At 41.6% G+C, this 24855-nt stretch overlaps 3 protein-coding genes across 3 annotated transcripts in view; 1 reads left to right on the top strand and 2 right to left on the bottom strand.

The window, feature by feature from the left end:
- Positions 1-192: 192 nt before the first annotated feature.
- On the bottom strand, positions 193-1919 carry atp6v0e1 (ATPase H+ transporting V0 subunit e1). Its single transcript, XM_086105989.1, has 4 exons — positions 1717-1919; positions 1187-1234; positions 562-663; positions 193-450 (listed from the first exon to the last, which is right to left on the bottom strand). Exons 1-3 carry the CDS (start codon positions 1818-1820, stop codon positions 570-572), a joined length of 246 nt encoding a protein of 81 aa, XP_085962115.1. The 5' UTR covers positions 1821-1919; the 3' UTR covers positions 193-450; positions 562-569.
- Positions 1920-3144: 1225 nt separating this feature from the next.
- rpl26 (ribosomal protein L26) lies at positions 3145-7210 on the bottom strand. The gene is made up of 4 exons (XM_086100245.1): positions 7045-7210; positions 6249-6420; positions 6025-6165; positions 3145-3309 (listed from the first exon to the last, which is right to left on the bottom strand). Exons 2-4 carry the CDS (start codon positions 6414-6416, stop codon positions 3181-3183), a joined length of 438 nt encoding a protein of 145 aa, XP_085956371.1. The 5' UTR covers positions 6417-6420; positions 7045-7210; the 3' UTR covers positions 3145-3180.
- Positions 7211-7734: 524 nt separating this feature from the next.
- ppp2r2ba (protein phosphatase 2, regulatory subunit B, beta a) overlaps positions 7735-24855 on the top strand; it is a 41447-nt gene continuing 24326 nt past the window's right edge. Inside the window, exon 1 of the mRNA XM_086100223.1 lies at positions 7735-7900. Within this exon, the coding sequence (XP_085956349.1) occupies positions 7750-7900 (151 nt within the window). The 5' untranslated portion in view covers positions 7735-7749. The remainder of the gene's footprint in view (positions 7901-24855) is intronic.

Raw genomic sequence — 24855 nt, 5'->3', positions numbered from 1 at the left:
ATATGACATTTAGGATTTGTAATTACTGTATTATAATAATCAAAGTAGTCTAACTGGCCAGCGAAATAACATCAAAATTAGCACCAAAAGAAAAAAGAAGTTGATTGAATGGTATTCTGAAGACAGCCAATCTAGACAAAACAATAATGGTAATTGGATCTGTATAAAGGACAGAATATGAGGCACAACAAATAACATCATGGCAAGTTTATTCATATTAACATCAGCTCTAAACAATAGCATACAGAAACCAAACATCATTAAGGCTTATTTTTACATTAAAGCACACTCAGTGGGGATCAATTTTAAGAAAGGCCCTTTGGAGACTATACAAGGCACGGGTTTGAGCATCAGTCTGTAAAACCAAAGGGATGAGATTTGAAGGCATTTCAGAACTGTGGACAACAGCATGAAGTGGGGAGAAAGAGGTCCCAGACGTTGCAGTGCTGTCTGTGTTGAGAGGAATTCAGAGCAAAAAGTGCACGTCATTTGAAGAACTAAGCGGTACAACTACTACACCATGCACAATATGTTGGCCTTGACATTCCAAAAGTGTTTTACCTGAGTATTTAAGACCAGTGGTAGTGCAGGTACCAGATGGCATCAGTGGACAGAGACGGCCCAAACAGTGGGTTCAGCTGGGCCAGAATGGCTATCAACCAGCTGAAGAAAAGAACACACATGAAGACCAGTGTTCGTCAATGGTGGACATTCACAACTCAACCCCTGGCCTGTGTGTTGCTCTCCTGTGTCCAGGTGATTATGTAACAAGAGCACAAACCACACTGATGGTAAATAATTTAGCAACACAAACCTTTCTTATATGAGGGCAGCACGGTTTACATTGTCTGCCTCCCACTACTGAGTCTCCAAGTTTGAATAGTGTAGAGTTTCCATATTCTTCCCATACTTTTATGAGGTTTTCTACATGGTCTCCAGCTTGCATTCACACCCCAAAAACACCATTTGCATCTAACACACGCAATTCCACAACTAACATGAAATATCTACCCTTATGTGGACACTTTTTCCCAGTCTTGAGCAAAGTAGTTTGTTGTGAAGTATATTTGCGAAATAGTTAAAGACACGAGGTACTGTATATAATTGTACAAAGTAAAAAAAGTCTGAGTAATTACGGAAAGTGTTCGCCATGCTTAAATTCCAAAACAGGCCGAATAATACTTACAACAAGTAGCAGCAAACAGAAGTTAACACCAGCATTGTGATTATCACTCTGTGGGGAAAAGACAATATTTAAGGACATCAAACAAACAGCTCAAGGTATTAATATCATGGACATACTTATGGGAAGTTGCATCGTCTTTCCATGGAGAGGTTATTTATATTCTTCAATTACCGGTAATATCCTAGACATACATATGGGAAGTTGCATCGTCTTTACATAGAGGGGTTGTTTTTATTCTACCAACAAGTAAGAGGGCACAACCTAAGAAAATGGAATGCTGACCTATTCGTAAAAAACAAAATAAATAAAAATTGAGGGGTTTAAATGAGACGCAAGAGAAACCTTTAGTCTCCAGTGCCGAACACCGACTCTTACTAAAAGCTATTGGAAGCTTATCCACCACTAAATAGCATATACAGAGTACAAGACTAAATACTGCACGTTTTCAATTGTGATCCTACACACAATACTAAACGTTACTTCAATTTGAAGTTAGCAATGAGCTAGTGAAGTGACGCGAACACACTCACCCTCTGTTCGGTCCTTTGGGGATAAACCAGGGTACCACTCCTCCCACTATGCCCCAAAATAAGGTCATCGTGGACATGGCGATGACAAAATTTAATTCTGCCATGGCAGCAGTAAGTTTAGAAAGGAGAATATACAGACACAAAACTTATGACAACTTGAAACGAGTCACCGCGTCACGTGACCATATCACGAGCGAAAGGAGGAAGTGCCAGTGCGCATGTCTAACTCAAGACACCTGTGTGGCCAATGCATTTTTTTAGCTTTGTAAAGTTTCCAAATACGCTCACTCGCAGATTCTTGGTTTCAAATCGAATTCTATTAAATGCATGGTCCAGATTTAAATTTTCTAATTTGTCCGAGTTTAAAATCCCGCGTTAAGTGAGATTGCACCCGTTTCTGTTCCGCAACAACTGATATGACCACACGGAGGGGGAAATGTGCCACCAGTCAGTCTCTCTGCATCGAAAGGCAATTTCAATATAAGATGCATGTATTTTCTATAGAATTTGAGACGAACGCTCCAATGGCGTACATCTAGTCTTGATCGTGTCGACTAAAGCCACACCACTGTTGTGATGTGTCCATCCTCATGATAGACCAATGTTATCACAAATCATTCTGTATTTAAACATGTTAAACATTGCTACAATTGAGATTTGAGAGTATTTAGCCATATAATTCAACAATTCGGATTGTATTATTGTCAATATTTTTATGTTGTGTTCTGTGCATTATTGCTGTATAAATAAAGATGGATTGTACTGGATATTGCATTAGGTTTTGAAAGACATTTCATTTGTTTTTTGGTTGGACTCAAGAAATTGACGGAGTGCCAGGAACCCTGAATTGCTTCTGTACAGCAGGAAACCAGTACCTTCATGTTTCGCAGTTCAAGTTGAACTTGGCCAGTGTATTTAGCTGACTAAGTATTCATGTGAAGCATTCTATAATAGTAACGTTGAAACGGTTGCAGTGGAAATACATGTATCCGGTATATTGGCTGACGTAAAAGTGTTTCGCAGTTCAAGTTGAACTTGGCCAGTGTATTTAGCTGACTAAGTATTCATGTGAAGCATTCTATAATAGTAACGTTGAAACGGTTGCAGTGCAAATACATGTATCCGGTATATTGGCTGACGTAAAAGCAAACACATTTGTGACCCCAAAAGGCTATATGTCGAGTAACTTTAATGCCCACCTCTGTATTGGACATGAGAGCCATCTCATACTAGAAATGCATACCCCCTCCCCAAAGTAGAAAAGCAGCTTGATAAATACCTTTAAAGTCAAAGTCAGAAGTTCCCCTGCTTGGCAAGTACAACATGAGCTGTAAAACCTCAATCTTGTGAGAATATGGACAGGGTCCATTGCAACAATTGACATTTCTCCTTCAAATCATATCCATCAAAGAAAACAGGAGATGGACACACCATTTTATACAATTTATTGATAGCAAAAGATGTTTACTCCTGCATCTTCTCGATGGTCTCCTCCTTGTATTTGCCCTTCTCCTTTCCATCAGCGCGAGATTTGGCCTTGCGCTCCAGGATCTTTTTGCGGTCCTTGTCCAACTTTAGCCTGGTGATGACCACCTATGAGGCAAAGAAATCCGATTAGATGAGGGCCATTCAACTGATTACGACAGCCCCTTGTGTTAAAATGCTGGCAAACCGCTGGCCAAGGGCTGAAAATGTGATCTGATTTGCTTGACACTGGCAAAAGGTTGAAAATAGATTCAACCCAATGACAAAGACAAGGCGGGCAATGTCTGACTAAATGATGATCGGTGCCTGTGCTCCTCTCCTGCTAAATTAGCTGCAGAGAGCTGCAGCTTTCCGGTGACCTCAAACAGGATCAACTAGGCAGCGTTGATAAATTGCTTGCTCAGTGAGAAAATTTACACAAATCACAACAGACAGCGTGCAACAAATTGTTCGGCAGGAAAATGACTCATCTCTAAGAAATGTAATTGTTAATGCAGCTTAAACATTGGTGTCCTTAATGTGTTCATTGAAAACATTACCTGCAATTGAGAAAAAAAAACCCACACAGTGACATCCACAGAGACACACAGTGACATCCACAGAGACGCACAAAATCACCAAGTCATCTGGACTTCATTAGTTTCACTAAAAGTGTACCAGTTTGAACAAAATTCCTCCTGCAAGGAAAATGGTGTTGTTGTATTGTTGAATTGTAATGTGTGCGTCCACATCAGAGATTCATTCAACTTTCTTGCACTGCACCGGACCTACCACCACACCAGCGAGCAACAGCTGGATTGCTACCATTGTCTGTCTTCTCATAGTGCAGAGCCCCTTCTCTAGGTCACTTAACCTCAACTCCCTGGCTACAAACAAGCAAAAGCTTTCAGAAGTATTATCATCAAGAAAGGTGGGCAAGGAGTAATTAACAGCAAAGTCATCATGAAACATAGCCTCTCATTTATATCTATTTGTCTATCTATCTTGACGGCAACATAAACACATAATCTACGTAGTTCGTTACAATCTAAACTAAAAACAGAAACTCTGAGTCTTCAAAGTTGACCTCCGCCCATTTTTTGGTTGTGTAGATCAAATTATGCTTCCTAGTTAAGCAAAACAAAATTAAAAACCAATACAAGGGCTTATTTGTGTTTCCGTCGGCACAGTGCATCCTAATTTTTATCTGATTTCACTACGTTCTACATTTAAAAAAATGGCTTGGTGCTAATAGAAGAGTGAAATATGGTTACATGTATTCCTTTTTGTATCTCTAGATCAGTGGTGTCAAACATACGGCCCGCGGGCCGGAACCGGCCCGCAAGGAGGTTCAATCAGGCCCGCAGGATAATTTAAAAGTGAAAAAAATGCATAAAAGACACAGAATTAATATTTTTAATAAGGTGCAAGTCATTGAGTATCCGCTAAGAGATACTGTTTTGATCAGAGAAGAAGACAACAGCAGCCTCAGTCCGTCACTGAAACAGACCAATGACAGCAGACGCTATCAATAGCACTCTCACATTTACACATTTAATAGCACTCTCCTTAGTTTGAAAGGTGTAGGCAGGATTACATTTAGATTTTTTATGCATGTGTAAATGGCTTAAAAATCCTTTTCTTCATAAATCTCGTTTAATCTTAAAGTGCATTACTGTATTTTTCAATACCAATTACTTGTTAAAGTTTGTACAATCAGTGGGATCAGTTGCAATGCATATATGTGAATGATAAAAGTAAATTGCACATTTGTCAAAGGAAATGTAAGGTGCTTCGTGAAATGTTTTGTAAAAGATATGTTCATTAAATTTCAACATTTTCCTAATGTTCTTGTGCTTCTTTGTACCAAAACAAAGGAAAGACATATTGTTTTGGTTATTTATAGCAAAGTATGGTTTCATTTTAATGGTCCGGCCCACTTGACATCTACCGAGGCCGTATGTGGCCCACCATGTGAAATGAGTTTGACACCCCTGCTCTAGATGGTGTCATAGTATTAGTGCAACTCTGAATAGTGTATGCTTTTTGGTTCCATATTGAATTGCACAAAACATTTACAGCAAAAAATGTTAAGGCCAAAATCTCGCCTGTAACTTAAGTTGCTCCATCATTTATAAACATGTCCAAAGGAATGGTAGAAGCTGCAAAGTTTGAGCAAAATTGAATGTACTAGCATGCCTGTGACCCTCGCGAGGAAAAGCGGTTTGGATAATGGATGGATGCACGGACTGTAATAAATTCAAGTTTTAAGCAACTGATGGGTATATAACAAAAACTGCTTGCTTGTGCGACTTGCCACAATTTACACATGATCAAATTTGTCCACTCATCATCACTACTACTGGTGCTTAGTTGGCTACCAATTATTTGTGGCAGCCCTTCTGCACGGTAAAATGTAGAATTTTAACTTTGAGTTGCGTACAGTAAAATATATGTATTTTAAATTAGTTTCTACAATCATTCATAAGTACTTGCACTCCAATTTTGACAGTTAAGTTCATACTGTGGTATACACTGCTGCCGTCAAGCAATTTTACATTTGTCCTGTTACATGAATGCTAGGCCATATCGGAGACGATGCTCTTGCACTCCCGTCTGATGTTTCCAAGTATGAGAGGCCAATTACTCAAATAAACACCTCAAGGAACATCTGTAGTGATTTAGATGCTCCACAATTTATAAACCTTATCTCTTTCAGATCTCAATTCCAACTTCTCAGTTTCCCATACTACTGTTGGGTGCATCACAGAAAACATTCAGGCACTGACATTCATCTCATATGCACTTTGACAAGTACAAACATTTCACAGAGAAAGCTGTCACCTTGCTGGGATGAATGCCAACGTGGACTGTGGTTCCGTTGGCCTTTTCTCTCTGCACACGCTCAATGTAGATGACGTACTTCTTCCTGTACACCTGGACCACTTTGCCAATCTGTTGGCCTTTGTAGTGTCCACGGACAACCTGAGTGTGGCAAAGCAAACCGTTGGCAAAGCAAATCAAGACTAAGTATTTTTCTTGACAATAGTCAAGCTTGATTTCTATACCTGGACTTCATCATCTTTGCGGATGGGCATGGACCTGACGTTGTACTTCTGACGGAGCTCCTTGGACAAGGGGGAGGACATGATCTTCCTCCTGATGTGTGAGGGAGCATTGAAGTGCCTCTTGCGGTTCTTGCGGCGGGAAGATGTTACAAATGGGTTCAGCTTCATGATGCTGTTAAACAAAAGACAAACACAACCTAACTTGACAATTTTTCGACAGTATAAGCCAGACAAGTAGTCATCATTGAGTTCAAATGGTCGCAAACATGGTTCACGCAGTCACGTTGGGCAGTATCCGAGCAGATGTCATAATTGAAGGGATCAAAACAGTACCACCTCCCGGATTTCTGGTTAACATACTGTCGACAGATTGCAGAGGTTCGAAAAGCAGCTATTATAGCTGGCTTCATATTCCGTGTGTTAGCATGTTAGCATAACAGACAACGCAGTCAAGGTGGTGTACTGGTTCTTTCCTTCGCATAATAGACCCACCCGGAAGTCAGACGACGGAATTACAGCGTCACTTAGTCCGAATGCATAATCATTTTTCTTGCTATGAGGTTTTAATCACGTCTGTGAGCGTTGATAACATGTGGATCATTGAGGGACGCTCAAGGAGGCGCTAGCAGCAGACGTAGTCATGCAGTAATCGTTCATGAATTTCGCCACAATATGGGTCTTTATGTGACGATTGTGATGTTTGGAGGGCTCTACGGCATTTTATTTGGTAAAATAGAAGTGTTTTCAACATGGATGGGACGAGATTCGCAAGTGAAACGGTCGCTACAAATCTTACCCTGCCGTGTACTTCTGTATGGCCGGCGGAAAAGAGGATGGAGAACTACTTCCGTTGGCATTAGTTCACACTCAAATCTCGCGAGATCCGACGCGGAATTAATCATAAACACAATCCAGCATTTTTCCCGATTAAATCCATTTAGCTTGAATTTGTGAGTTTACTTGTAGAGATTACTGGTAAATAACACGCAAGGGCCTATGGTTATCTTCTATAAGGGTCTCAGCTTTATTTTTACGTTGGGTCGTGTTGTGCATGTACTGAGTTTAGACACGAAATATCACCACAAGATAGAGCTAGAACGTACCAATGTACAATAATAAACTCGGAATAAATTGTGTATGATTCATCAAGTTTGATTTAGTACCATCTGAATACGCGGTCACACCAATAAAACTAACAATGACAATAACAAACGTAAAAAACGTATATTCTATCTATCTATCTATCTATCTATCTATCTATCTATCTATCTATCTATCTATCTATCTATCTATCTATTTATTTATTATAGTTACACAGCAATTTTCGTCCTGCGTAAGACGTCATATAACACTGGGTGAAGTCCGGTCGCAGTTCCAGCTCTCCCGCTGAAAGGGGGAAAAGAAGGAGGGGGGCGTTGCTGTCGTAGCCCCCCGCGTCATGGACACACCGAGCGACCCGCAGGCAGCATCCCACTGATTCTTCTCTGGCTGGCTGTCTTGGATGCAGTGCGCATGTGGAGCCTGCGAGCAAACACTCCACACCCGTTGGCAAGCCCCGGAGAAGGAGGAGAAGATGAAATGTTTTTCCCGTTACCTTCCGTACATCTTCCGGCCGCCGAGCACAATCCTGTCGTCCAGTTGTCACACCGAAGGTAGGTTGGGACACGAAGGGGATCTGTAGGAAGCTTGTTAGTTGTTTACTTTGTGACACACAATATTTGGTCATCTGTACATCATGCGTGCACAAGTTGCAAGCAACTGCGGATTCAAAACCAGATGGAGAAGTTGTAGGGACATCTTTGAATGGAAGTGTGTGGTGATTCTGTCATGCTTGAAAATGACTTCATTGAGTTTGTTTTTCTGAAGACCAAGGTGCATTTTCTCTTATGTGGTGTTTGCAGCATGTCAAGAGAGGTAGCAAATATCTTCCACCACTTTGAGTCATACTCAGATCATTTCAGACCGCGAATAGGCTTTCTCTTACTCAGTGGTAAATTGCACAAACAGGAATGTCAGTAAAGTGTTTAGGCAAAGTTGAAATTGTGACTATGTCGTCAATTCCAGAACAGGTCTTCAATGAACCTAAAGACAACGCTTTAGTTGTCATGAGTTGTAAAAATGAATCATTTGTCTGTATGTGCTCTGCAAATGTTTGGCGATCAGTCACGGTTGTACCTCATCTCCTGTCCGAAGTCAGCCGAGATAGGCTCCAACTCACCCACAACCCTCATGAGTATAAGTGGTATATAGAAAATGGATGGATGCAAGTTCTTAATGGCAGACAGTTCATCCAGCTGGTGACTGTACTGTCAGACGGTTCAGCCCGCGAGGGTATCAGTGTTTGCTATAAGCAGCTGATGACTTGGTCATCATGTGGAGACTGGGCCGTTGCATTATTTAGTTTTGCATGGTTGCCCTCCTTCTAGTACGCTCTGCCCTCAGGAAGAAAGAGTGATGCAGTACAGTATGTGTTGTCCAAAGCCTCTAGTCTACACTACAAGACGTGCAAGCTATCGATACATGTTCACTTAAGAGTATGTTTTTGGGTTCTTAGTTCAAGTCATGTTCATTACATGCTCATCTGCACCCCGACCAACATGGAGCTCTGCACAACAAATGTTTACACACATCACATGTCGGCAAGTGATAGTCACCAGCCACAGCATATGTTTGCCTGTCAAGTCTAGTTTTTGATCGAGACGTTCAGACAGATGTCCATTTAACAATCGACAGTGTTAAATTTATTGTTAATACTCGCGCATATATTTGGCTTGAGGATTTGAGTTATCAGAGTCTATGCTGGTCACAGTAAACGTAATCTTCGCAGAAGTGTCATCAAGCTTGTTATCTTGGGCGTCACTCACAACAACAGAATTGTACTCTGCCACAAATGTTTTCGATTTCAAAGTTTGAAAGATAAGTTGAGAAAATCAATAAATTGAGAAAATCAGTCACTAATGGTATGGTTGTGGTTATTGGCCTTTTATGCAGGCAGTTGAGAAGAACTGTGGCTTCAGTTCTCACTCGGTGTGATTGTGAGTGTGAATGGTTGTCTGTATTTATGGGCCCTACGACTGACTGATGAACAATTCAGGGTCTAATCTAAGGAAGTAAGACACACAAATCTCTCGCTTCATCAAACAATGCCGGTTCGAATTTCACGTAGAGTATTTGCTACACCAAGTTTGCAGGAACTTTTTTTTGAAAGTCCTTTGCTTTTTTTTTTTTTTGCTTTTGCTTACTGCTTGCTTGTTCATCAAACAATGATAAAGTGACCCTCTGGGATGTGACGTTTAACTATACAATACTGTATGTGAGATGCCTTTGTTTTACAAACAGTCTCTGGATGTTATGAAAAGGTGCCAACCCACTCGACATTCACTTGCTCGAGATGACCGATGTTTCTCCACTGCTATCCAAATAAAGGAATAAGAAGCAGTTAGCCACGGAAAGCAAATGTGAGCTGTTGACTCTTGGAGTGAAACCTCGTGGAGTATGATGACACAGCAGATAACCTTGGAAATGCCAGCCCCCTGCACGCACACTTCTCTATAATGTGTATGTATGTGTGTGTGTGTGTGTGTGTACGTGTTTATGTAAAAACAAAAAACACTCCCACAAATCAAAGCACGCATGGCTGTTAGTTCACACTTAAATTTGGGATTCCCGGTGTGATCAGACCTACCAAGCTTGATAAAACTTGGAGTATTTATGTAACTTCAACCCCACCCCCGACCTCTGTCCTCACCCATTCCCCACTCCAAGGCGTGCTCCACCATTTCTCAGCATTTATGCCCACTCCAGCTGAGCAGAGTTCGCCCCCGGGAAGATGAGTGTGCAGTTACCCTGTGAGTGGAAAATGCATTACATAAACCTGGTTGTCGACCACATTGTTCCCCATTTATTGGGACGCACGGGATGTGCTGGCAGCACATGCTGTCACCTGGGTTCTCCAAAACACAAACACACACACACATCTTTGTTTTTGTTTTTTATTTTTTGGGGGGGGGTTGTTTTTGCGCGCTTCCTTCGTTTCTCCCATTTCGGGTCAGCGCATTCAGTCTGGTGTGACGGATTTAGTCTTTCCGCTTTTCGATGGTTATGTCCTGTTGTAAATGAGTAAGAGAAAATGGGTATTCACACCAGTATCTGTGGTACGTTGTCATGTCCCGCATCATCAATCAATCATTTCTGCCTCAGCCTCGATGTATGAAGGGCCATCAAAAAACAGTGACACATTATTCCATCACTGCAATAGATGTGTTGCAAGGAAGTTTATTTTTTATTTTTTTGATAAATGACTTCCAGTGACATTTCGGTGCCCCCGTGTCAGGGCTTGTGGGATTCTGTTTGCAATTTCTGGTATAACACAATTTTGTGAGTAAGCTTGAGTGAGATTTTTCAGGAGTGTGGGGAGGGGTGGCGCTGTTCTCATGCTTTAGGCAAGTTATTCTGTCAGACTCCCACTTGACAGTCAAGAATATGTAGCGCGATGCTTGCAAACACACACATAAGCAATGCACGTCCCCCTACATAACCTCTGTGATGCAGTTTGAGCAGCGATACTTGAGGGTAGACAGGATTTAGTGTCCATGCTCAACTATGGGGAAAATTAATAATCAATTGGTTGATTAATTGTTTAATAAATATTATTTATTATATATTATATTTTATTTTTCGATTGCAGAAAATACTGTCAAGTCAGTTTTTTGTGTGTGTCTACCATCCGTCCATTATCTTTAACAGTTATCCTGTGCGTGCAGTTGAACGCACCCAATTGTATTTTTAAACATTTGATTAAAGGTGATCTAAGTGGCTCTGTGAATGGTTAAAAATAAAAAAAGACCATATTTTGGACAGTAGTTTTCTTAATCTCATGAACATCATGATGAAAAGTCTGGCGAATGCAACATTAATTTAATATTGAAGAAAATCAAGGAGATTGATTGTGCGGGCTTTGTGGAAGGGGGGTTGTCATCATGCGTGCTGTGCAGTCATGATGTGATTTTAATGGTCTCAATCTGGTATCCAAAGCCCATCATGTGAATCTCAGGAGGGAGCTGAAATGTCCGTGAAAACACAACAACAAGGTGCCGGCGTTTTTCTCTCACGGTGCTCATCTGCAGTCTCACATTACCGCAAACACTTCCTGCTCGGTCTCTTGCAGCGAGCCGACATGAAAACAAGGATTGATATGAGCAGTCACAGTATCAACGTTGACTCCCCTCACTCACTGGAGACCTTGTATGGTTACAATAAACACTGATGCCAATTTTACAGTCTCCTTAACCTGGCTTTCACGAAACTTGAATTGTGCAATTATATTTTTAAATCCTCTTATTCAACTTGATGGTGCAGTTCAGCCTTAGTGATCTCCTTTGTTCCAACATTGAGTGTGCTCCTCTCAGTAGCTTTATCGTGGGACAGAGAGGCTCCTTATCGAACCGGACTGCTGAGCCTGACAGTCTGCAGCATAGACACCACGACTATTGGGAGTGAAATTTATATATAGAACACCAGGATGTGCACCCCCTCTCCCTGCCCATCTGTCTTCGTGATTTTATGAAAGGTTATGATGGGGTGAGCGAGACAAGTTGCTGCTTGCTGTTTTATTATTTTTTGGTTCTGCATTAAAAATCAGCGAAGTCAAAGGAGGGGCATCATAAACTTGGTCACTATGGCACACGTATTTCAATGTAATCATCTTTTAGTTTGAAAAGAAATTGATAACAAATTGTGTTGTTGAAAAGAATTTGAATTGAAGAAACAGTAAAGTAGATGAGTTGTGGAAAGAGTGGTCTGTCTCACAGTGGAGAGATGCAGGGTTGGAATCTTGGTTCTGGCCCATGCCTGGAAGTTGCCAAAGCTTGTTCTCTCCCGTGTTTCCTTTCACATTCAAAAACATGCGTAGGAGAACTCGAGTGAAGACTCACAATTGTCTTTATTTGTTAGAATGTGACTGTGAATGCTAGTTTGTGTATATGTACCTACCCTGTGAATGGCAAGCGACTTGTCCAGGGTGTCCCTTGCCTCTCGCCCAAAGTCAGATGGGAGAGCCTCCAGCTCACCCATGACCCAAATTAAAATGGATTTTGATTTCCAGCTTTTACACTTGGACAGCATAGTGGAGTAGTGGTTAGCACGTCTGCCTAATTGCTTCAGTGGTCTAAGCTTTGAACCTTAACTAAGGTCTTCCTGTGCGCTCCGACTTTCTTCCACATTCCAAAACCATGCATGTTTGGTTAACTGGAGACTTTAGATTGCCCGTATGTGTGAATCTGCATGGAAATGTTTGCGTATATTTGGTTTAAAATTTAGTGGCGACTAGTCCAGGGTGTACCTAACTCTAATTGTGCTTCTCCAAATGGAAAACATCTAGTATTGAGTAGAATATAAAGTGTGGCTAATGTTTATGGTAAACAAAATACACACTATACAATCATTTATTCTCATTTAATAAATCTCCCTGAGTAACTATGGATGAATAAGAACACAATAAAAAAGGATCATTCCAAAAACATTAGATGACTATATGGCAGCTCACTTTCAGAGATTCCCCTGGGGAGGAAAGAGAAGGTGGGCTCAGTGTCACATTTCAAATGATCAGATCATCAGCAGGGTCTGTAGAAGCTGGATCCTGATCCTGATTCTTCCAATCAGGTCTGTTGCAGCAGGGAGACATGGAAAACATCTCGGAAACCGGACTGCGGGGAACAACACTGAAGGCGCCTTTCTTATGGGACTCAAGTAGAAATGGGCAATTTCAAAATGAGGGACAGGAGTGCCTTAACTCAAGCCGGACACAACACGAAACAGTACATCTTTGAAACAAGCCCCTGAAAATAAAACCAAAAGTGTAATTTGAAGTGAGTTAATGCTGTCAGCTTGCAAACCCAGCTGCACCTATTGGCGTAAGGGCAACATTCCATCTTTGACTTTTAATGCTTTTTTTTCTTCCTTAACACCATTTTCAGTCTGAAAATAGCCTTGCAAAGTCATCACTCCTCTGTTTGCACACCTCAGTGTAACGGGGTCGATATGGATCAAGAGTAAAATCATGGCCTGGAAAAAGGAGGACTACGCATAGAAAGAATGTACTTTTATTTGGCTGTCGTGTCAGCACCATGGGCAGTGTGGAGTTTGTGATTGTGGATTTTTATATCACTTAACATGGCAAAAATTGGGGGGCGGGGGGACACAATAACAACTGCGATGCATTAGATAATCTTTCCCCCTCTATTGGGTCAAAGTCAATATGAACATGTGTCCTGTGGTGTGAGGTGTTTTTAGTAGGACTAGAATAATTGAGTACCCACAGAGACTTATTTCTTTTTTTTCCCGATCTGTTTGAAGATCTGGTATACTTTTTACATCCTCTGACATTATCTTTTCCAATCTGTCATTTACATTAGGTAAATACTGTACATCAGAGAATTTCCTGGCTGTGTCCAACTTTGCAGGCTGCATCCTTTGAAGGCCGCATTTTCGGCCTCGTGACGCCACTTCCAGTGCAACTCGACTGCACGTGGTTTCCAAAGAAAGACAATTCGCAGGCTGGCTCCTTCGACACCTTCAAAGGCTCCTCCTCATGTCGTCTCCGTGGACTGCAAAATCCATGGCGAATTTGGACAATCTTAATGTTAATTTTGACACCACATGCGGTCGATTAACGCCATAAGTGACATCATGTGGCCCAAAAAAATGTCACACTTGAACTCCATCATATGACAGCTACATGACAAGTGCAAAATAATAAAAGCATGACTCCGTGTGATGCAGTGCAGTGCACGCAACCATAATATCCAGCAATCCTTTTTCTGTCCCGCGAATCCAGTTCAAGGTGATGGGAAGCTGTAGCCTCTGTTGCTAACTTTGGGCGAAAGTGAGACCAGTCCCTGTCGCCCTTCGAAAAGCCCAATACTATTGTAAATTCATAACATAGCGTGTCACCCTGAGCAGTATTTTCTATTGTCAAGGTAGATTTGATGCTTATTCTTGTGAGATAGTTTTCTGGAGCTCCACCGAATCAAAGGGCTGTGTACATGACGTATATGTACGTAGTCTAATGCTGCTGTTTGAGGCAGAAATAGATGGAAAACCAGTATGTCTTTCCTCTCTGCCCTTTTCTTCACTTGCTCTTACCAACGCACGCACGCGCACACACGCACACACACACGGATGGGAGGATGACGCACGATGCCACAAGTGGAGGCATAACTCGACATGCCAATTCTCTCTCTGTCACTGGTGTATGATTTGTTTTCAAGTGCCACCTCATTTATTGACAAGCAATAAAGAAAGCAAGTGACGACCACATGGTGTGAAATATTTTCGTCACGAAATTTATGGTAAAACGCTTTAAACTTGATGGATTTAGACAGTCATAAAGATGCATCATTGTAAACTGTCTTGCTTTACCATTGCAACTCAAAAAACCCACACAAGCATTGGGAGAGCTGACTGACCAAAAACAGAAGGTCCTGAGGTTGCAATACTTCAGATTGCAAGCAAAACACCGTAACCGCATTCCACAACATGCTGCTGAACAGCATCTCTTGACAAATGTTCACTTTTTTTTTTACTCTGATGTCCAGATTGAGTTTATTGGTACAACGTATCTGTTAGCAAGTGTTTAGGGCGTACAGTATTTTGACAAAAGTGTAATTGGAGTTGGCCTCCCAAGAGAGCAGTAAATAGCACTTAAGTGATTTGGGTGACGGCACATTGTGGGGCGAGGGTTATTTCACTCAGCCCATCTGGCTGACTCAAAAGTGCTCGTGAGTCTACAGGCGAGATAGTTGAACAGAGAGAGGTAGAGATGGATGTTGGGGTGGGGGGGGGGGGAAAGAGGATTTAAGCGAGCAAAGAGTTGAAGGTTGAGCTTGGCTGTGGCACACTGAGCTGCCTCCTTCCATACCAAGCACTTGGCGCCGGCCTATTAACTCCCACCTGCTGCCTCTTTTATTGCTCTTTTTCTGGCTTTCTTTTGCTTCGTAGGTTCACTCCTTATCGTCATCATTCTCTCAGTCTCTGCCTCCTCACCCTCTATCTCTCTTTTGCTCATTGACAATCTTTTTACAGAGGGTTGATGGGATAGGGTCAGGGCTTCCAGGTTACCATAGTGATGTTTTGTGTCCAGATGTCATTAGTATTGACAGTGTGCAACTGGGCCAAGCTGTTCTGGCACTGGGGTTGTTTACTGTTTACATTCAATAAAAACATTCATTTAGATATTTGTACATGACAACGGAAAGCCATTGGCTCTCCTCCCAAATTCTGATGTACTTCCCATAATTTCCATATGTTAATGTTTAAGATCATCATCCATCCATCCTTTCATCCATTATCTGTGACCCGCTTTATCCTCGCGAGGGACACGGGTGTGCTGGACCCTACCTCAACCATCTTCGCGGAGCAGGTGGGGCACACCCGTATCTGGTTGCCAGTCAATCGCAGGTTTGTGCTCATCAAACAAATGGAAATATCAGAGCAAAAATACCCCAAGTAAACACACACACACAAGAATGATCAGGGTGTAAAATGATCACAAAGTGCCCAGCCAATTCACATTGCAGATCTGTGATCACCCTGGCCAACTTTACATCTTACCAGGGACTAAGCAGTTTATATCAGCAAATAATCCATACTGGTTGATGCTGGATTTTTTTTTCCAGTAGGATGGGCATTTTTTCTGCTTACTGTGCGGCTAGAGGCGGAGCAAATATGGATTTGTAATTGATACTGCGTCACATCAGAGCTCACCAAATGACTTCTGTTGTTCTAGGCCAATGGGACACACACACACACACACACACACACACACACACACACACACACACACACACATACTGTATTGTCAAATGTACTACAGTACAACAGTCGTAGTCTAGAAGTGTATGTTGTAATACTTATTTTTGCCAGACGGTGGTGGTCCAGGATCACTTGGGTTTGCTCAGCGGTCCCTCCCGCTTTTGTGTATGCTCGTGTTCAAATGTGATGCTAAAAATCGATCGAATTATAAATCTACAGTGAAATATGCCCTCACCCCGCCAATGACTCATACAGTTGCCAAATAAGGAGCTCCTTTGTTATATCTTTGATAACAGAAGTCATAAAAGGGTTATGTTAACGAGACTCCCCTTTGGCATCCCCTTCCTACACACGTTTATGATAAACGCACTGGAGTTTGCAAATGTTTTCTTCAAAATATACAAAAATTATAAACAAATAAGAATACACCACCAGCAAATGAAAACATGGAAACAATGCAAACAAATGCATATTAAAGAATATAATTTTCATTGTACATGTACAAATATATAAATAAGGAAACCTCCATCATTGTCCCCTTTGCACCAATTTTGGCTTTTTTTTCTCAGCAAGCTTTCTCTCATGTTCAGCATTAGAATGTTAAAGTACCGTCATTGAAAAGTGTTCCCTCCTGGCGTTCCGAGATACAAAATCGTCTAAATAATTCTTGTTTGGTGCAATGCGGATGACTGTCAGATCTACGTTTTCTCATTGAGGCCACTTTTAACCTGTCTCGAGAAAATCAAGACGTGGATGGCACAACATTTCTTGAATTTCAATGAAAAGAAGACAGAGGTTGTGGTGTTTGGGCCCAGTGGCCCTGATACATCCCATCATGCAGACTCGGCCCCCCTGGCTCCTTATCTTACGCCAACAGTCTTGAACTTGGGTCTCAAACTGGACAGTGATTTTAAATTGGACTGGCAAATTGGTGCCTTTGTGAAATCCAGCTTCTTTCACCTTAGGCAGCTGGCTAAAGTAAAGCCTCTCCTTCTCAAGAGCACTTTGAAACAGTCATTCACGCCTTTGTCACATCCTGGCTGGATTACTGTAATGCTCTTTACTTTGGAGTCAGCCAATCCTCCATGAAGCATCTCCAGTTGGTCCAGAATGCTGCTGCTCGCCTCTATGACTGGGCCTCATAAGAGGAAGAACTTAACTCCTACTCTGACATCCCTTCACTGGCTCCCTAAGCATTTTAGAGTTCTTTTTAAGGTCCTATTATTTGCTTGCAAATCTTTAAATGGCGTCGTTCCACCTTACCTCTCTGAGCTCCTCCGCCCCTACACACCTGCCCCGTGCCTCAGGTCTGCGGACCAGACATTATTAGAAGTACCAAGAACTAAGCGGAGGGTTGTGTGTGTGTGTGTGTGTGGGGGGGGGGGGGGGGGTGTCGAGCCTTTTCTGTTGCTGGTCCCTCTTTTTGGAATGACCTCCCACTGAACGTTAGGCAAGATCCTCGCTCATGCCCATCTTTAATACCCATCTTAAAATTCATTTTTATTCTTTGGCTTTTGACTCAGCATGAGACTTGATTTTTAGTTTTACTGCGTTTGTGCTTTCTACTCTCCTTGTTATTAATTTATTGGTTTATTGTTTGTTGTATGATTTTATTTTTTATTTTTTGCTCCATGTACAGCACTTTTATATTTGGTAATTATACCTTTACGGCGGTGGTTGTTTTAAAGTGCTCTCTAAATACAATTGAATTGAGTTTAGTTGAGTTACTGGAACATGGTTGACCACAAGTAGGTTTTTATTAATATGAGCGTTGAAAAGGGACACTGTCTCTCTCAAGTTGAGCCACGGTGATATGAAGAGGGAGCGCAATTCTAGGGCTGCTCCGAAGGGCTACTCCACAAGGAGGCGCAAACACACCATACAAACGCCAATGACGTTTCGGTTGACCTTTTGTTTCCGTTGCTGCTTCGAACGATGAACAACTGTTGTCGCCCTGTGCGCCACACATTTTGTACTTGACACAAACAGCCACAGCAACCCAAAATACTATTGTTCAGCTTATGTCAATACGAGATTTGTCAAATACATACAGTACATACATACATAATTAAATAAGATCGTATTTAAAAAATGAAGAAAAGTGCAAACCAGATTTTCTATCAAACTAGAAAAAAAACCCATACCCAAATTCTTTGAACAAAAATGATGAAGTAGGTGGTCCATAACTGGCCTTGAATTTGTGCAGTAAGCATTAAGCACCCCCCACCCCAAATTCTTCAAAAACACTGGGAAATTTCATCATGGAAAATAGAAGGAAATGTGGAAAAAAATCCTGGAAAAATCGGAATATCCACCTATTTTATATGAAATTGCCCCTCTATACCACTTAATCCGAACTGTAGGGTTGCTGGTTTGGAGTGTAGCCTATCTGATTTTTTGGGAAGAAGCGAGGTACATCCTGGACTGGTCAACAGCCATTCGCAGAGCACATAGAGGCAAATAAACAAGCTTCAAATAAAATTGGAAGCATGTCATTAGAGTGCAGGAGGAAGCGTGCATAACCTGCAAGAACCCACACAAGCACGGGAGACTGGAGCCTAGATTTGAACCTGAAACCTCAGAACTGTATAAAACACTATCTACCATTTTGCTGTACAACCTACTTGTTTATAAGAATAATAATAGTAATAATAATAATAATCGACACTTACTATGAGACGTACGAATAAGTTTTGGCATATCAATGCATTGTAGTTTGGTGCAAGTTCTATAAAATTATGGGAAATCGGGTTTTATGGCTTTCTTTTTACTTTTGCCATGACGATTGTACATGAAGCAATATTGTCAACAGACATCCAAGATGACAAGCACACAGATGGACAAGCCACTGCTGCAAGCAATTCTGCTCACACTCTGCTATGTTTCAAATAATCAGTCCCTGAGGTTACTTTGCCCCCGTGATCCCTCATGCCAGCTCAATAACATGAGCAATAAAAATAAAATCCTCTCCCTGTGACAATCTGTTTCTTTGAGCCTGTGACACGCTTCTATTAAAACAAGTGGCATTTATCTCTGGAGGTGCTGATACACGCTGAGCTCAAATGTGTGTTTGTGTGACTGCATGTATGTAATTTGTATGTTGACATGGATGTTTGTATGTGTAAATATTCATGTGAACACCCTTCCTGATTTGTGTGTTCTTTGCACATTGATCACACACAAAGATTTCAATTCATCAAACCAATTTTAATATCACACAGAGACAATCCAAGGATATAACAAATGCAATTTCCAAATGCCAATTTAATTTATTAAGGCACAAACCCCCCCCAAACCTACCTGCCCCAATGTGAAAAAGTAATTTTTCCCCTGAACCTACTAATGGGTTGTGCCACCCTTACTCTCGCAATAACTGAAATCAAGCATTTGCAATAATTGGTGATGAGTCTTCCACATCGCTGTGGAGGTATTTTGGCCCACTCTTCCCAGTTTTCTCCATTTGTAGATATATTATTACACATTATTACTACTATATATATATATATATATATATATATATGTGTGTGTGTGTGTGTATGTATATATGTGTGTGTGTGTGTGTGTGTGATGTGATGGAAACATCAGAAAGAAGGAACACGAGAAAATAGAGAAATACCAAGGGCTCAGAGAAGGGCTGGGGAGAGCCTGGAAGGTAAAGGTGACAGTCGTGCCCGTGGTGGTCGGAGCACTCGGGGCAGTGACCCCCAAACTAGATGAGTGGTTGCAACAGATCCCGGGAACAACATCGGACATCTCAGTCCAGAAATGTGCAGTGCTGGGAACAGCAAGGATACTGCGCAGAACCCTCAAGCTTCCCGGCCTCTAGTAGCTTCTGGTCTGAATGAGGGACGGACACCACCCGGGGGGTGAGACAAGGATTTTTATTTTATATATATATATATATAAATATATATATATATATATATAAAATAAAAATCCTATATATATATATATATATATATATATATATATATATATATATATATATGTATATATATATATATACAGTATATACTGTGTATATATATATATATATATTGTATATATGTGTGTGTGTGTGTGTGTGTGTGTATTTGGGACTTAATACATTTAATTGCCATTTCGAAACTGCATATTGTATTTCTTTGGGTAGTCTCTGTGTGATAATAACATTGGTTTGATGAACTAAAACGTATGTATGGGATAAATATGTAAAGAACACAGAAATCAGGAGGGGGGGGGGCACTGTATGCGTGCCCAATAAAGAGAAAAGTGTGACTGGACAGCTTGCCGCCCTGTGGGCACCCAAACTACAGCCTATCTCTGATCCACGCTGGCAGCTGCTCTGCCAAATGGGATTTCTTGGAGATTACAGCCTCTAAATGAGACGCACTTGCAAGTGTTTGCCTTTTTGTTGACAAAGTGCTTTGTGGGGACTATTTTTTAATGTGTGTGTGTGTGTGTGTGTGTGTGTGAGTTTTGGGCTGAGGTGCAGTGAGTACATGGTCTGTGGTCACAAGGGGCTGGTTGGAACATGACTGGGTAGGTGCAGGGAAAACCTCTTTGGCATTGTGTTGCCACTACTAAATGGGGACGTGGCAGCAGGCAGACAGGTTCTGAGTTCCGCGGACATGTGTAGTGGTTGTCATCGTATTGCATTTATAAATATGATTGTGCACCGAGCCCTTTGAATCACTGCATAAATCAGTTTCTTTAATGCATTATTATTGTGATCATTATATTATATTTTCTAAATCATCTGTCATCAAATCATCAAAACTGTCCACGGTTCTTAATATGAGCGCTGGAGTTTTCATGTCCTTTTATGCACTATATGGGGAGGTGGCTTTGCATTCACTCTGTAACCTGCTTAACCTACTTTCCACTTGGCGGTCTTTCACCCATCCAGAGATATAGAAGTGCTGTCGGATAAATATAGCATGCTTGACAACATGCACAGTTTGTCTGTGTATTGCGAGACACGCAAATGGTTCTGACCATTGTCTGCGCCTTTACCCTGAACGCGTCGCTGATCATTTGACTGATGAAAGCTCATTCCTTGGAGAACATGTACTTCATATTCAGCCCATTAACCCAACCGGTATAAAACATGTTGGGACACGTTTGGGCCTTTATTGAAATGAATATAAGCAACATAAAGACATTTTAAGATGTTAATTGTCCAATTATGTTGACAGCTGTTGTACTGCATTGCAATGCCAATTGAGTTGCAGTTTCCTAGCAACCGGAGAGTTACAATGAAATGATTTTTCTTCCCGCTTAAGTGGCACCATCTCTACTCAGCATGTTGAGTGTATATTTCTACTAATCCACAGTGTGTGTGTGTGTGTGTGTGTGTGCTTTTTCACCTTTAGGCTAATTTGTTACATCTGTTTGTCAATTTATGTCTTACTGCCAATATTTTGTTGGTCATGGTGGGTGCTTGAAGCCCAGCACACTTGTACAATCCATTCATTTGATGAATTTTGTGTTTCATCCTGAGCTAATGATTGTACATGCATTCTTTTCAATTAATTCACTATCAAGGGAGTTGGGGAGGGTGGGTTTTGGGGGGAGGGGAAAAGAGAGTCAGGGGATAAGAAATCCAATCCTGCTGGTCTGAGGACACTGTGCAATGGAGCATTAGTCACATGCTGATGTAATTGGAATGGCAGCAAGAGTAAGGCCTGCTGGTTTCGGCACAGCCTGTAGGCTTGATTTAAAGCCCATAGCAAAACTATCCACCCCTCCCATTTTTTCTTTCTCCTCTTCCCTTCTCCATCTTCTCACCCCATCTTCCCGACCCCTCCTCGACTCACACTCATTCACCAGTGACTGCAATGCATCCCCATCTGTACTCGATTAACACAACATCTCATTTAGAAGCGAACAAACTCTCCCTTTTTTTCTCACTTGCACCTTTACTATGATTTACACACTTGGCTGGGTGTGTCCACAAGGGTTAGGCTTTAATGCTGAGTAAATATCTCCGGAGCAAAGTGCAAAGCCAGGACAGACTGAGCAGGTGGATCCGGGCCAGGGTGCTTGGTCGCTGGGCTTTGCTGCTGCTCAGTCCCCTGACAGATGGACTGGTAGGGCAATCCTATTACCCCCATGTGTTGAGCTCCTTTTAATGCCGGGGTGGGTTGCATAGTTAATGGAAGGCAGCGCATGCTTGCTAGTCGAATTTCATGCAACTGAATGATAATCATCCTCATTTTCTTTGATAACAGAGAGATCTGTCACCTGGAAATCATGCAATAAACTGCAGGCGTTTTTAACTCTGATTGTTGCATGAATTAACATTATATTTAATTTAATTAACACAAAACTGCAAAAAAAACAAAACGCTGTACTCTCAATCTGCCATATTATTCATTTTCCAAATGGGATTAATAAAGAATGTATTGATCCATGAAAATATGGCCGACCTGGGGTTTGTGGCCTGTGACCTCTTGCACAATTTAACATTTGTGATTTGACTGCACTGATTTCTGCCGTAATTTGGAGTCAATGTTTACTGAAGGGAGGGATGTCTTGGTCACGTTTTTGGAAATTGGGAATGATCGGGCCATTTTTAGATGATCGAAATCGGTGGGGGAAATGATTATGGCTTTTGAAAACAAAAAATTTATTTAATTGTATATTTTTAAGGGCTACAAAATAACAAAATCATTCAGACCTACTCAGATATTGCCAAAAGAATATATACAGGTTAAACACAACCGATGGGAGAACATTCTGGCACTTGTCATGGGAAGCGAACATGGTGCTGGTGTTCTGTAAAATTGATAATTACCGTCTGCTGTATGGAAATATTTTGATGTGCAAAATGGAGACAATGTAACAGCGACTTTCAATGTGTGCAAATTGAGCATTTTGTGTGGCCGCATTTAACACAATTCATTTTAATGTTTTATGTTTTACTTTGTTCAAACCACTGCTCCACTAGCCATATAAAAGGTGTCATGATGGAATTGTTTTGCTTGAAAAAAAAACTGACCAAAAAAGAAGACACCATTTCCCTTTTTGTCTGTTTTTTGGAGTATAAATTCATTTTGTTTTGGGTACATCCTGCACTTGCCTTGCCTGGAGTCCACCTTTTTTCCACCACAAAAGCGCCAACTTGCGGCATACAGAAGAATTTCTACCAGTCAAAACATTAGTTACATCAGTTCAACCTCATGAATTCCAATGAAAGAACTGAGCCAATCAGCTATTTGTGCTTCTGCCGTGGAGTTATTTGGCAGGAACGGACTGGTCATTGCTTTTATGTTGGTACAGTAAAGAATATCTGTGTATATTTTATATTTTATGATTATCGCCCCACGGTTCTGAAACTGATTTTGTACATTATCTGGATGAAATCTTTATTGAACGTGTACTGTCACTGCTGATAAGCCTACGCCTACATACGACGTGCACTTACATTGCTTGGTATGCAGACAGCGCCCTTGCACCGGACTCCCTGAGTCGAGCAATTACCACACATCAAGGAAAGCAATTGGTCATGACTAAAATATCATTGCCCAGTGATTGTCCCGATACGTTTGGACCGGTAGAATCTAATTTAACCCACGTTGTCGAGGAGAATTGAGTACACGCTTTCCAATTTTCGCGTGCGTACCCCCCTGAGCATTCAGTGCAAGGGTGAAGCACGGCGCCCGCGCTGTCACAGGTCTTTACCCAGAAGACATGCGGCACAATGAACAATGTGAGGGAGTGAGCAATGAGCCGTGAGATGCAGAACTTGAGGTCCTTCATGAGAAAATGGTTATCGATCTAGGGTCATGTAAGGGGGCCAATTTACGAGGAACAGCGTAATTGTTCTGAGCCCCTTCCTTTCAGTTTGTTGGCCATACTGTTTCATCACATTTGGAACTGGCTCAAGAGGAGTACAAGGTGTTGGCTGGGATCGATAACAGCAGATCTGATGGGAATATACTGTGTGTGTGTGTGTGTGTGTGTGTGTGTATATATATATATATATATATATATATACTGCATATATATGCATAAGTGCAGAGAAAGACGGCATTGATCTCAGGCTTTGGATTCAAGCAGTGTGTCCCTTTCACATGCACGTCTGCCCTTTATTTGTCTGTCACACACACACACCGAACCTCTCACCTCTGACAAAAAAAAAAAAAGAACCTTCCAAGTGTGTGACTCCTTTGTATTAAACACATTGTCTAACTGATTTCAATTCCATTCAGTTGCGCAGCTCAACTGGAACTCAGCTGATTCCTCAGTAGTGGCAGAGTATCTCTATTGTCCCTTCGAGATCCTGTTTAAATATTGATAGAGACGGGAAACACCGCGGACCACTCAGTCAGATCCGGGAGGTCAAGGATGGAAGCGTTTTTCTGCAAATTTCATTTGGGGAGCCCATGACTGTCGAGGGAAGCACGCAACCTCACAATTCTCCTCCAGCTTTCATTATTCCCCGCATGGATAATGCCCTGTAATGTATTCCAGTGAAGGTGCAGGGTGATGGTGTGTAAAATAGCATATGTAGGAAGGTGCAGGGTTTTTTTGGGGGGGGGGGGTGAAAGCCTGTCTTCCTCACAGCCAGATTCCCATTAGAAGTGGAGCAGAGGATCTGATGTGCAAATGGTCCTGTGGATTAGAGAGCTAATGCATTTAAGAGAGGGTGGGGGTCCCAATCCGTTTATTGCTGCTGCTACTACTGCTGCTGCTGTGCACTGGGGGCTAGCGCAAGGGGTGATACCTCGTCCCTTTGTGGCAGCCAAGAGATTTAGCTTTAAATGAGTCGATAAGAGCAGGGATGCTCACACAAATGCTTTTCTCACATACA

The sequence above is a fragment of the Hippocampus guttulatus genome, chromosome 2 (genome assembly GCF_054856545.1).
Source record: "Hippocampus guttulatus isolate MCC_2025c chromosome 2, RoL_Hgut_1.0, whole genome shotgun sequence".
Lineage (NCBI taxonomy): Eukaryota > Metazoa > Chordata > Actinopteri > Syngnathiformes > Syngnathidae > Hippocampus > Hippocampus guttulatus.
This window is presented reverse-complemented; position numbering and strand designations above follow the sequence as displayed.

Excerpts from the sequence above, each read along its gene's own strand:
- atp6v0e1 (XM_086105989.1), bottom strand. The coding sequence starts at position 1,820 with ATGGCAGAATTAAATTTTGTCATCGCCATGTCCACGATGACCTTATTT. Across the intron at positions 1,235-1,716 it reads CCCAAAGGACCGAACAGAGG|AGTGATAATCACAATGCTGG; the intron begins GTGAGTGTGTTC and ends TTTTCCCCACAG. Across the intron at positions 664-1,186 it reads TCTGTTTGCTGCTACTTGTT|CTGGTTGATAGCCATTCTGG; the intron begins GTAAGTATTATT and ends TCTTTTCTTCAG.
- rpl26 (XM_086100245.1), bottom strand. The coding sequence starts at position 6,416 with ATGAAGCTGAACCCATTTGTAACATCTTCCCGCCGCAAGAACCGCAAG. Across the intron at positions 6,166-6,248 it reads GCAAAGATGATGAAGTCCAG|GTTGTCCGTGGACACTACAA; the intron begins GTATAGAAATCA and ends TGCCACACTCAG. Across the intron at positions 3,310-6,024 it reads TTGGCATTCATCCCAGCAAG|GTGGTCATCACCAGGCTAAA; the intron begins GTGACAGCTTTC and ends TTTGCCTCATAG.